We start from the raw sequence: 14,282 nt of genomic DNA, 5'->3' as shown, positions 1-14,282 counted from the left end.
AGATTAATCTGGTGCTGCAACTATTGAAAGAAGAGCTTCAACGAGTCATGTTTTAAGATGCTGAAACAAATAAAAGTGTAACAGGAGAGCAAACTTTTCAGGCATTGGAGGAAGAAAACCCTTCGTCATTTCAGAACTCTAAAATATATTCTGTCTTCTTCACAACCCCTCCCGAGTGTCCGGTCCAGTGTGAATGAACCATCTGCACTTCCAGCTGAGATAAAACAAAGTCACTGAAGAAACAGAGAGGATTTCAATGATCGACCTCTGGGGAGAAAATAAAAAGGCTTTTTGGAAAACCAGCTGCTTCCACTTTGCTTCAGTTGACAGAAGGAGCTGTCTGCATCCTCTGGTTCTCTCTTTTCCATCAGAATATATTTGTATCATCTGACTCTTTCAGTACGGCTGTTTAAAAGGCATTTACGTATCCCTCTTAGCTGAATCATAAAATCTGCCTCGTCATGTCACACCTCTTTGGCTGATTTGTTCAACTTAGCAAACATTTCCACATCCAGCAGTTTCAGAGCAACATGCGCATGTGGAATTGTGTTTGTCCAATGTTTACTCTTTTAGCTCTGATTTTGTTCTCTGTCACCTCTCGAGGGAAATGTCTGTTGCGGTTTCCTGCAGAGCGAGTAGAGTTCGGTCGATTTAACAGCTTGTTCTGCTAAAACGATGCTATAGCCGCTTTCCCACTAGTCAAAAAAACCCGGCTTTTTTGCTTTGTGGGAAAGGCTTCAGCGCCGATCGGCATTGATGGGAACACAAAACCTGTGTCAACACACTAATCTCCTCCCCCCTCCCCGGCGTGATGCTATGCTCCTTCGGTAACTTCTGCGACTCCTTGTCATCTCAGCTACAAACTCTGCCTGTATCCGTCCGAGCAGCGCTCGAACATCTTTCCAAATTTGTCAGCGCCGAGTTTGATAAACAGACTGAATGAGGAATAGATACAATAAAGACCTTACCACCGTAACACCTTCACTAGCCTCCATGCTGTTTATCAAAGAGTATAATCTAAGTTCTTTGTGTGTATTATTGTTTACTAACCCTGTTTCCACCAGGTGTGAAAAGAGACCGAAAGGAGTATGCTCCACTGGCAATGGGAAAAGAGACAATCTGCACTTTTTAGCGGGTCTTCCAGGGTCTGAAAAACCTGCGTCAACACGCTAATTTTGGTGGGAAAGGGGTATATGAGAGCACTAAGAGTGAATCAGGACCAGGAGCAGACTCTGGGGTTAAAAAATGAAACCAAAAAACTCCAGTTTCTTGAGTGGCCACTTAACTGTCTCACAAAGTGAGTCAAACCCCAGAGAGCCCCATGTTAAAATGCCCAACTTCACAGTACAAATAAACATGTTTACAGCCTGGTACAAAAAATTATTTGGTCTCTATAGCTCATCTTTCTCTTCATGACAACTGTACGGGGGCTAAACTTCTATATAACTCAACCGTTTACAACATAATAAAGCTTAAAGTTATGCTTAATTAATAGCGAGGTATTTGGCTAGCTGTCTGGTGTCAGCTCAGCTAGAAGCGACTGAACTTAACCGCTCAGCCTTTTTATGGTGTTATCGCTTTTGGAGATTTTTTAAGCAGATATTTGACGAACAATGCGTGCTTTACATTTTGTTGTACCAACAGGTTGTGGCTTGACTGCCATTGTGACATGTAGATCCCAATACAGACAACATCCACCCTCATGCCCAAATCTGGTCACTTATTGTTCCAAAGAAACAACATATTTCCGGCCATAAAGCCAGACTCAAGCTTAAAAAGGGGAGTTAGCAAAACAATGGGGGATGGCACATGCAGTGGATACGTGCACTTCTTTGATACAGTCTATAGTAAAAACACATAATTAAGCAGTTTTATGATAAAAATCCAGGTTTGTCAGTCTATGGACAAAGGGCATCAAGAGAGGCCCTGAACGTCTGCTTTAGTTGCTCAACTTGTTTTTACATTCCTTGTATACGTGTACTGAGCCAGGCCTTACAACACTGATAGCAATCATAGCACACACATACAGGGTGAGTAGTAAAGCCTAGAGCTAATGCATATAATAATAAAAATATGTATAATTGTTTTTAGCAAACCAGTCCCATAGGGGTACCCAGAATTGGCCATAAATCTAGGAATCGGGATCATTGTTGGGAAGGAGAAATATTATCACAACACCTTTAATTTTCGCCTGTAATTCTGCAGTTTTAAATAAATATCAGCATGTTAGAGTTGTGTATCACCTGCAAAATGCGGCTGTGGGCCTCCAACATGGCTGCCGGAGGATGAGACGCCTGTCGGCTCCTCTGAGTAAATGAATGAAAGAAATGAATGTATTAATGTAAGGGCTGCGTCACCGCAGCGCTGCAGGCTTCAGAGCTTCAGACAGATGGTGGTGTCACCCGATATCTGCTTAAAGATGTCGCCCTAAATCCCCTGGCTTCACACACACACTACAGATACACGCACACACAGGCAGCCAGAAGTGTTGTGTATTATGCATGGGCTTGTGGAGCCATAAACTACTCAAGATTAAAAGGTAGGAGTGTGTGTGTCGCTGCAGTGTGTGTGTATGTTTTAATCTGGCCGGGCAGAGTGAGAGGGAGTGAGGTGGTTATGTCTGTGTCAGCAGCAGCAGCAAAGCTCTGAATCAAACAGCGGGGAGGTTGATTGGTTGCTTTCTGTCGGGTGCAGCTCCACATTTATGCCTCTGCTCATCACACAACCAAATCCAGCTGCATGGCTGAATATCTAGCTCTCTCTTTGAGAAAGGAAAATTATTAATTATTATTGAGCAGAAACAGAAAAAACAGCAAACAGTTCTGTCTGGTCAGATATGTACCATACAATGACAAAGAAATGATGATGGGTATTTCCTGCTTTTCTCAAAATAAACTCTCTTGAACTGTTGTATGTGTTGTATAGCATTACATCGTAAGTCCAAGTGGACGTTTGTGCCAAAGATATTTCCTACAAGCACTCCTAAGATATCCTGCTCACAATAATGGGGAGGAAATAATTGGAAGAAAACCGTTTTTCAGGACATAATGAAGTGCAGGGGAAGTTAACCTTTGGCCTTTCGGGTACTAGATGTCATAATTTTATCATTTTATTCTTGTAGACATTTGTGTTAATTTGTGTCACAATTAGCCCATGAATTCTCATCCTGCTAGATGGTTCTCTGGACAGGACAAAAAAATTATCGTCCAAGTGGACTTTTGTGCAAATTTCCTCCACATTGCCTCAAAGTATTTCTGAGATATCCTGTTCAAAATAATGAGATTGGGTAATGGCCAGAAAAGTGTTTTCTTGTACATTATAATGTCACAGGCAAGTTGCCCTTTGACCTTTGGGTAAAAACGCCATAAATCCCTCATTTTATTGGATATTTGTTTAAATTGTGTCATAATAAGTGCATTAGTTCTTGAGGGTTGACCAAAAACATGTTTTGAGAGGTCACAGTGACATTTGACCTTGATATTTGACCTTTGACCACCCAATCGGAAACATTTTGATCTCAAGTCCGAGTGAACCCTCGTAATGTAGTTGCACTGATTTTACCTACAAGGTCCTCCCTAGGTGAACAAAAACAGGCTGAATATGTAAAGATATAACTGACAACACCGCTCCCATGTGAATTTGCAAAAACAACCTTCTGATTGGCTGGAAAGTGTCCGTTGAAATGTCTTAACAAAGGCAGCGACCCTACTCTCACGCAAACTATGAAATATCCAGATTAATGGCAAAAATAGGCGGTAGCGCACTGTGACTGGAAACTCCCCGGAGTAAAATCTAATATTAACTCTCAAAGAATCTATTCAGCTCAGACAAAAGCAGCTCCACAAAAGACTGTTTGTATCTGGTTACACTGCCTTCAGATCTCCGTCTATCCCAATGGGGACAACTTTTTGGGGATAAAACAAAATAAAACTCCAGGGTACTCTCTGTTAAACAATTAACACGTCTTTATTGAGTTGTTTATCCATGTAACCCTTAAAACAAACTCTCTCTGTCGTGGTTTTGCTTGGTTTCGAAGCATCCTTTCTGTGTATATTTTGACTTTTAAGGATGTTTGAACTACAATTACTGTCATCTCCATCCGAATCCATACAGTTATTTGATTGGATTTCTATAAGTCAATCACAATATTTAACATCATCTAATTTTTTTTTGTTTTGGTTGTTTGAGTTGGTCACACCAGAATAGAACTACAGATATTAATCGGAAAATTAATTTTTTTGTGACAGTTCTTATTTGATTTTCTAAAGATACATATAATGAATTCTAGCATGTAATGAATTCTATTTATTATATGGAAAAATATTCAATTCAGGAGATTTTTTTTGTTGAGATATTTAAGTTTATATCAATACTTTTGTCAAAATAAAAAAAAAGAAAGTACAAGAAATGTAGATTCAATTGTTTTAAAGTCTCACTTTATTCCTTGAAAAGATGTTATCACTTATTTTCTTAAAGAAAAAGGTCAGTTAATACTATCTATTTTTATTATCACTATAAGTTTATTTCTTGTGCAGATTCTGATTTTAGGAATTGATAAATTAAATACGTTGTAATAGTAATTTATTAGTGCATCTAGAGTAGAAATCCACCACAGCGATATCATTTGGACTTGGACTAGACACAAGTAAAAAAGATATTTAGACTTAATTTACATTTGGGAGGGCTAAAAACTGTAACTTTCTAAAAAATAAGGCTTCAAAGTTGGAATAACAGTAAGTTTTCGCCATGAATGCAGCATAAATCCCTGCAGGAGGTACAAATCAGGGAAGATGCTATCTCACTGCCTCGATCAGACTGCAGGTAATCTTAAATACAAACCACACAGTCCTTGTGCTTATGGCTAAATCATCAGCTAACTCTGAGTGCATCACAGAGCAGATGCATGGAGCGGTATTAGATAGCACACATCAGACATGATTTAGAGAGGAGAGTGGAGTGATTCCGGTCTCTAATGTGATAAATCTGCTGCTTCTCCACAGGGCTGACGTGCATTGACACTGGGAAAGAGGACTGTTATGTAAGCTGATAACCTGAGAGCATTTCTGCTAAAATACAGCAGAGTACAGCCGGTGACTTTGACCAACATATGAACTCTGAGTGGCACACAAAAAAAAAAAGGAGTCCAACCCTTTTCCTTCAAACTTTGACCGAATTACAATCTCTATTTTCCTTTTATGATCTGGACAAAATCATTGAGATGTTCTGTTTCCTCTCATCTTGATCAAGTCGAGCAGCTGACTACTGACATTGTGGTACACTGCTGGTAAACAATACTGGGCCTAGCATTGAGCCTTGGGGAACTCCACAGGTAACCTTTAATACTTTGGGAAGTTTGAGTTATTTTTTAATAATACGGATACTTATTCTGCAGGTAATTACTTAACCAGGAGCAGAATGGCAAGCTATAAAATTTACAAGCTGAGTCTTAAAATGACCCTTCAATCTTTACTTTGAGGAATTTTATTGGGAGCCGAATTATCTACAGAGGTTTTCTTATCTCCAAAATAAACATAACTGGTTAAAACCAGTAAAAGCAATGAATAGAGCAGTTCATGTAAAAATTGGTGTTTATCCAATGTAGTTCGGCGACACGAGCCGAGCTGTAGCTAACTTGAGCTCAGTTTTAAGAAGCAGTCAAAAGCCTACATCTTTTGTACGTTCTTTTACGTTTCTTATGTGGTTTTATTGTTGGTTCTTATTATATGTTTTTGCACTGCATTGTCAGTACAATACTGGGCCTAGCACTGAGCCTTGGGGACCTCCACAGGTAATCTTTAACACTTTAGCATGTTTTTATGATAATACAGATACGTATTCTGCAGGTAACTACTTAATCAGGAGCATGCTCCCCCTCTAATTCAATCTTTCTTACAAATAGGCCTGAATCAATAGTATAAAATGCCCTTTAAAGATTTAGGTATACCGCGACTTCATAAACAGTATTATCTATTGCAGACGCTTTTTAATGAAAGACAACAAGTCCTTGTAGTTCTATTGCAAATAATATTTAATGAAAGGGAAGTAGTCCTTGCACTTCTCACCCCTAAAGAACCTAAGAGCCTATTTTGGACAACTGCAAGAGCAAGCTGTCAGATGTCTTCATTGTGATAGGCAATATATAAAACATATGGCGAGTGGTTTTCCCAATACGCTAAAAATATTTTAACCAAAAACACCTTGATTCAATTGAGCGACTTCCTGTTTTGAATAAAGCGGCTGATATTTCCTCCCAGCTGACTGTGTTTGAAGCTTTTCTTCGTAGCAGATGATGTTAAATCTGCATAATTCATACTCCAGTCGGTGTATCAGAGCGATGAATGAATCATGACACCGACAGTAACTGTTACTACTGCTGAAGCTGTGAGTCATCTGGAGACTCACAGATACACACATTTCTGAGGCGAGAACCGCTGGAGCTATCCAATACTGCTTGAAGATTTCACTGGGAGATATTTATATTTTACACACTGGACTCGACTAGCTGGCGTTGAGTGTGGTGATGTTACCTTGTAGCCCATGATGCAAGTGGTACCGCACACTGTGTTGCTGTTGTAGTTGCTTAGAAACTGGCTGCAGCCTTCAGGTTTCCCCTCATCGCCTCTGTGGATGGACAGATATACACATACAGTTTATACACGGCTTTCTGCATGGGATGATGTAACACTCAAAAACATAGGGCACATATTAATGCAATTCACAAACGTATAAAATCTGCTTCTTGTCGCAAACTTCAGATTAAAAGCTCCTTATATTATAAAGATAAGATTTCCTTAAGGATATTCTAGTGTCGAATTGCTCTGAAATTACAGTACAAATTAAGACAAAAATAACAACTCATATATAAGTGAAATATCAAATATAAAGTGTATATGGGTTAAATGCTTTTTACGAATAGACGACAAGGACGAGTGGCAGGCAGCCGTCTGGGTTGGTGCCGGAAGTGGCATTAGGTTATACATAGAAATGGTCTTAAATTAAAAAAAGTAGACCCTCCATAACTGATGTACAGTGTCTATAATCAAAAATAGCCTTGTTTTAATTATTTGCATTATTACATTTTTCTTAAAATTTTGTATTACTCTATAGTGGAACGTTTACTTATGTACTGTACTTAAAGCAACTGTGAGGAACTCTTTTTGTGTTGAGCTTGGCGACACCCGAGTACGTCCTGTATCATTGCTGATCCTGTAAGCCTACATGGATTTGTAGCATTCCCTAAAGAGAGAACTCCTCCTGCTTTCTTCAACTAACTGTCTAACATACTACTCAATGTGAAACTTTGCTGGAGAAAGTGCAAAGTCTTTCTGCAGTGTGTTGTAAATTGCTTCGTCTGACATAGACCCGCATTGAAACTAACTACATAGAAATAGTCGCTCTATAAAAATAGATCACGCTAATGGTCTGGTTTGCTGTGGTAGAGGCATTAGTTTTGATGTCAGTCTGTTTTATAACCAGATAAGAACTCTTCAAGTACTTTTAAACCTGCGGCATTAACCAGAAGTGCCTTTGTTTTACTTCACAACACTTTAAAAGGGAAATATTTTACTTTTGACTCTACTACTCTTTCGCACCAGCTTCAATGTCATCGCTCTGGGTGGCTTCTGCAAACAGGAGCCATGCTGACTACTTTACTTCTGTTGGTAGTACAACAAGTACTACTTAGTTTCTAATAAAGTATCCCAAATGGCAGATCTTAAGGCTCCTCTGGGGAGTTTATATTGGTAATGAAACAGACGTTTTGAATTCTCATGCCTCTATATGAGGTACAACAGTAATCGAGTTCACAGGAAGTAGATAGACTATTATATTTTGTAATTTTAATACCTGTTAAACTGATAAAAGGAGCTAGGATGAGAGTTTTCTGTAAAAGAAAACTACGATTGTTTGTACAGGAACAGCAAAGAGATAAGACGTACCACTTTGTCCACAGGGGGCGCCAGAATCAACACAAAATAAAGTTCCTCTATGTAGCTTTAAGTACAAAATTTAGGTGCGTGTACTTACCTTGAGTATTTTCTATTCATACCACTCTCCAACAATTATCTGACAGCTTTTATTTACTCTAAATTCAATATTTTCTGCTGTGAAGGGTATATAAAATAAAGCTTTGTTATTAAAAAAAAGACTAATTCTGCGTTGAAGTTGGCGCCCCTGTGGACAAAGCCGTACCTCTCATCTCTTTGCTGATTTTGTCCTGTACATGCTTAAGTGGTGTTTTTTAACAAAAATCTCATCCTGCTTCCTTTAACAGTCATACGTATCAATCACTTTACATTTTTGCCCTGAAAAACGTAAACAAAGGCCGCTTGCAGTTAATCACTTCGTCTGACACCTAACCCCCGCCAGCAGTTACAGGCATTAAAAATAAAGAATGAATCAATCGTGTCGCTGATGGTCGGTTTGCTGGGTCCATGCTGGCCGCCATCTACTTAAAATACCTCATATAACCATGCTACAAAAAATCAAGACTAACCCTTAAATGAACATTTTTAAATAAACCATTTCGAGCAAAACACAACCTTTAAATTGTGTCAGTTATATGGGTAATAGTCTTTTAATGCTTTTCTTTCCTTAAGACGTGATTATTGCATCAACTCTGCATTCAGTCGAGTTTAACATCCTTGTCTCTGCTCAAAGGTCGCAAATTATATAACTATGACATTGTTTAACCACACTCTTATCTTTACGGGTTTTATGCATCTGTTTGTCTTTCCATTTCCTTTGTGAACCTTTGATTTTCACGGTGTTAAATTGTTAGTGTCAGCACTTTTGTTGTCTTCCACATGTCTTCTTGTGTTTTAAATTTTTTTTTTTTTTTTCCTCTAGTGGGATGAGACAAAAAAATGAAACCATAGAAGAGGAACGAATAATAAATTGGGAGATATGTAGTGGGGAAATAAAGACTAAAAATTAGGATGAATTTTTTTTTTTCTTAATCCTCTTTTTAAATCACAAAAAAAGGAATTGCACAGAATAAATAGTAACATTTTTATCATGAATACTTAATTATAGTAGTTCATTTTTATATATGGTTGCACACACATATATTTAAAGGAAGGCCATCATCACAGACCATGCAAGTCATCACAGGTTCACTACAAGAGCATGAGAAAATAATCGAGATCAATAAACATTCAGATACATTGACGGATAGATTTGTCTATTAATCTCAATCTTGTTTATCTTTATATCATCTAAGGTGTTATGCTCATGTTCGCTGACCTGTGTTAAGTGATGCTCCTCCGTTATCAGCCCGCGAGCCGCGTCGTTCCTCAGATTTCTCGTCGCTACGGTACCGAGCAGGTTGTTGTTCTCGCCGCCATGTTCCCCGTGAGTCCCGCGTGCCGCTGTCCCGCCGCTGTCCGTCCGTCCGGTCCGAGGCCGCTGTCGGTGTCCGGTGGCATTTGGAGGGGTACGAACCGGATCCGCAAGTCTTTTCTCTCTCTATGTTACCGCACCGGACAGGCTGCAGCACCGAGAGTCAAGCTAGCGTCAAGAAAAAGACATGTTTCCGTTTGGGTTTTCAAAATAAGAGCTGAGCGTGGTCGTTCGTAGTATTGGCATTGAAGGTGATGCAAACAAATACATTAATAATCGCTGTTAAAAATAGCAACAGTAGTACTGTTATTACAATTATGAATGGTTCTGCTTACTGCTCCAATATAACGAATGTATTACACACAAAAGGAACATATTAAAAGGTAGCTTATTAAAATAGCATAAATATTCTAAAATTAAAAAAATAGGCATTATATTCAAAGCTTTATTCTACATAATGTAAGCAAGACAATACCTGATCAGTTGAATTTCAACAAAATTGCAGAACAAATTGTATTTTGTCATTAGTCTTCCATACTTTATTGTAATCAACGTCTAAAATCTAAAATCTTTCCAGACGGGGGACCATTGGATAACGTTTTTTAAAGATGGGGGTTGATAGCCCAATTTTTTTGGGGCCATTATTGTGAACATATGTGAGAACCACTGCATAGACAATCCAATTTTTTGGGTTTATGAACCATTACATTGACAGTTACTAAAGTGAAGTCTGGAGGCCTCTTAATGGGGTTTGGTTGAGTAGGTGAAAGATATGGAGCGTGTTCCTGTCAGAGAATCACAGGAGACAGATGTGCCTCCAATTTTTAATACTTCCACCAAAGATGTATTTTCCTTATAAAACTTCTCAAATTGTTAAATATAAGGTTTTTAGAGGCTAGAAGAAGTCTGAATGTCTCAAAAAATGTATATATGCTTTACGAATAAGACTATACTATACTTCCATCTTTTTTATTCAAAGTTATGTACATATTAATTTACATCCATTTGTTTTAAAAAAATAAAACATAACGATGGTAACATAGAAATTCTTTGTCAACACTGTATTTAATTCTCAGTTCATGGCATCATCTTCATCCACAAGGAGAGGGGTCTTTAAAATGAAACCAAAGTAAAGTGGGTACAGCTGACTTTCAAATTAAAGTACTTTGTATCTGTTTGTTGAATAAAAGTAATAATACCACAGTATATATATACTATATTAGAAGTAAAATCCTATTTTTTTCTTCAGTAAAAGTACACAATATGGTAATCAAACTTTACTTAACTACTGTACTACAAGTAAAACAAAAGTGAGTAAAAGTATGTTTATAAAACACATTTGTTTTTAGTAAGTTGTACTTTAACAACCTGAATCTAGAAAACAAATACGTAACTCAAGATATCTAATACAGCGGGGGAAAAAAGCAATGATATTGACATGTCACTGACCTTAATTGAACAAACGTTATTTAAAGTTATTAAGCCAGTGTGCTAAATATCCTGTTTTGTTGTTTTTTTTATTTAAAAAAAAAGGATGTTTCAGAAACTGTTTCTAGTTCTTAGTTTAGTCTGATTGCATTTTCATTGTTGAAGTCATCCTTTTTTTTTTAAATATTTTCCTTTTTTTTTTATTTACAAACTTGAATTTTCTATTCTTGCAATGTATTTCAGTGTCTGCACTTTAAAATCAGTTAATATCACTCGCAGTATTTTGAAATAGATTGACTTGTGGTGAACATACAAACATAGTGGTTGCAGAAGTGACATATCACTTTTTCACATTTTATTCTGAAGGGTAGAGATAATCACCTGATATCCGGTCCTCTCCATCTTAAATCTGTGTAACTTAACGGATCTCTATGCTGCAGCCAAGACACGCAATCTCTCTGCAGAGAAGGAGGGAGAAGAAGCAGCACAATAAAACCAGAGGGCATCTTTACTTTACACCAGTCTGTCCTCTGTCCTGAATTATTAATTATTTCTTTAATTAGAGCATCACTATTGCCACAAATGTCATCATACTACATAATGATATCACTGTACCCTCATATGGGTCTGATTTAAATAATAACGAGACCATTTCTTTAAACGTAAATCATTTTTTGATGGACCTCACTTTAATTTATGTTTGAAAAAGCTTACACTTTTATTGTGCACTGAATTTGTACTATGCCCAGTACAGTATTTCATAAATTAAAGTGTAAATAAAACCGTAGATTTATCCCCAGGTGACATATTTACATGTAACAGTAATATAAGAAACAGTCAGAAAGATGTAGGGTTCAGTTAAAGATGAGTTAAAAGTGTTAAATAAAGCATGATATTATTTAGATCCTACACTTTGTCCATTGTGTAATTATCTATACATATAAAGTAATTAGCTGAGTGAATATACTCACATTCTACTGTTACTACTACTACCACGACTACTACTCTGGAGTTGTATGTGTAACATTCACTGTGCATGAGAAATATGTTATTTGTTATTTATTGTCATGGTTTTATCCACATTCTCTGTAAATACTACAAACCTTATATTGTACCATGTCCTAAACCTTAGACCTCATACCATACTGTATTATCTCATCCTGCATACCATGTCACTTAATCTTGTCTTTTACTCTTGTATAACAGTTGTATAAATCTTGTATTTCTATTTTCATTTATTTTATCTATTTTTTTTTTTTTTAACAACAAAACGGTACAGAACATTCCTTGACAACATCACAGAATATGCACGACAGTGTAAAAGCGTTGGGGCCCAGAAAACTGAATAATAATAATGAATGAAAAATAAAAAATTGATAAATAAATAAATGGACAGCTAAGACATTACAGCACAGTGTGGGGTTCCCCTCCGTTACAGAGGAATCTTGCTATGGGTAGCCACCTCCTCACAAAGACATCAGACCTTAATTGTAGTTGCGCAGTTAAAGCCTCCATTCCATACACCTCCCTCAGCTTCTGTTTCCACTGTGCCACTGTAGGTGGCTGTGGATTCATCCATTTTATTGTCACCATTTTCCTAGCAGTCATCAAGAGTATATGTAACAGGTGCTTTTGGTCTCTGGTGTACATGTCTTCAGGAGTCAGATCGAAAAGAAACTGATTTGGGGTAAATAGTAAATCAATTCCCAGAACTTTATCCATCTCACTCTTTACCCCCTTCCAAAAAGGAATCATCATTGGGTAATCCCAAAATATGTGGGAGTGGTCGCCAACCATTCCACATTTTCTCCAACAGTATATTGCAGCTGGGTTATTTACAAATTTGGAAACCACCAAAGGTGTCCTAAAAAACCTTGTCTTCACCTTCCAATCAAACTCCTTCCACATGTTACTATTAATACCCTTATGACATCCAACGCACATCGTTTCCCACTCTCCATCCTCAATTATAATATTTTACTCCAGCTCCCATTTATTTTTAATATAAAAAGTATTGTCTGGTGTATCCAGTAACAGATTTCTGTATATATGGGAAACATGCTTTTTGTTAGGTAGCTGATGTTTCATTAAATTAATAAAGTAAGTTTCTATGTTTGTTGGAGCATTTTTAATTGTATTCCAATCTTTATGAAATCCGGATTTCCAGCAATCTGCATAGCCTGTGAAAGGGCAGCTGTCGACCATACTTTTAAGGTGTGTTTCCCCCATACATTTTTGATTTCCACTTTCTTCTGGGACTGCTTGCTCAAAAACACTAGAGTGGACAGAGGTATACCTGGCAATGAATTCTGCTCTATGTTTACCCATCCCGACTCCATGTCATTGTTAATCCAGGCTACCACTGCTGTTAGTTGCGCTGCCCAAAAATAATATTTTATACTGGGAAAGCTGAGTCCACCCCTGTTCTTCCCAAGAGTGAGCGTTTAAGGTCTCACTCTTGGTCTCTTATTTTGCCATATGAATCTAGATATAAGCTTGTCCAGCATATTGAAGGCTGATGTCGGGATCCCGACTGGGAGAGATTGAAACAAGAATAGGAGTCTGGGAAGTAGATTCATTTTAAAAGCCTCTACTCTACCCAAAAGGGATAACGGTAGCACATCCCATCTTGCCAATTCGTTTCTGAATGTCTGAAATATTTTTTTTATAATTCGCCTGGTATAGTTGTGTTACTTGGGGAGTGAGTGTGATCCCTAAATATCCTAAACCCTGTTTAGATCTACGAAAGGACACTATATCATCTAGTTGGCTAGGCCATGCCCCAGATACCATCATCACTTCTGATTTACTAGGATTAACTTTATAACCGGATACTAGACCATATTCATTAAGATCTTGTAGGAGGGCCGGGATCGAGTTGACAGGATTTTCAATAAATAATAATATGTCGTCCACATATAGAGCTATTTTATGTTGGTTTCCACCTTCATCTCTTATTCCTTGTATAAGGGGGTTGCTTCTAATCAATTCCGCGAGGGGCTCAATGCTAAGAGCGAACAGGGCTGGCGAAAGTGCGTCCCCCTGCCTGGTCCCCCGTCCCAGATCAAAGAAATTGGAGCATTGGCCATTAACTCTGACTCTTGACCGAGGGTTCATATAAAACACTCCAATCCAACTCAAAAAAGTTTCATTAAAGCCCATATGAGCCAGTGTTTGTTCCAAAAATGTCCAGTCCAATCTATCAAATGCTTTCGTAGCATCTAGGCTGAGAAGCATTGATGGAGTCTTTCTATCAGAAGCAATAGATTGTAGATTTAGGGCTCGTCTAACATTATTGGTGCCCTGCTGTCCGGTGATGAACCGACTTTGATCTGAGTTAACTAATATCCGAATGTATCTTTGTATTCTATTTGCCAAGATAGAGGTCAAGATTTTTAAATCCTGACAAAGCAAACTTAAAGGCCGATGACCCATACATCAAGTGGGGTCCTTTCCGTCTTTGTGTATGACTGTGATAATTGCCTCTAACCAGGTTTTTGGGGGGTCTCTTTCAT

The 14,282-nt window shown here is 37.8% G+C and overlaps 1 protein-coding gene across 1 annotated transcript in view; it reads right to left on the bottom strand.

Annotated features, from left to right (window-relative positions):
• Nucleotides 1-9,473, bottom strand: part of st6gal1 (ST6 beta-galactosamide alpha-2,6-sialyltranferase 1) — a 35,854-nt gene extending 26,381 nt beyond the window's left edge. The window contains exons 1-3 of the mRNA XM_069673309.1: nucleotides 9,244-9,473; nucleotides 6,528-6,621; nucleotides 2,244-2,306 (exon numbers count right to left, since the gene is read on the bottom strand). Of these exons, the coding sequence (XP_069529410.1) occupies nucleotides 2,244-2,306; nucleotides 6,528-6,539 (75 nt within the window). The 5' untranslated portion in view covers nucleotides 6,540-6,621; nucleotides 9,244-9,473. The remainder of the gene's footprint in view (nucleotides 1-2,243; nucleotides 2,307-6,527; nucleotides 6,622-9,243) is intronic.
• Between the last annotated feature and the right edge of the window lie 4,809 nt (nucleotides 9,474-14,282).

Source organism: Semicossyphus pulcher, unplaced genomic scaffold (assembly GCF_022749685.1).
Source record: "Semicossyphus pulcher isolate SPU_LCO1_2020_fin unplaced genomic scaffold, fSemPul1.0.p SCAF_10, whole genome shotgun sequence".
In the NCBI taxonomy this organism is placed as follows: Eukaryota; Metazoa; Chordata; class Actinopteri; order Labriformes; family Labridae; genus Semicossyphus; species Semicossyphus pulcher.
This window is presented reverse-complemented; position numbering and strand designations above follow the sequence as displayed.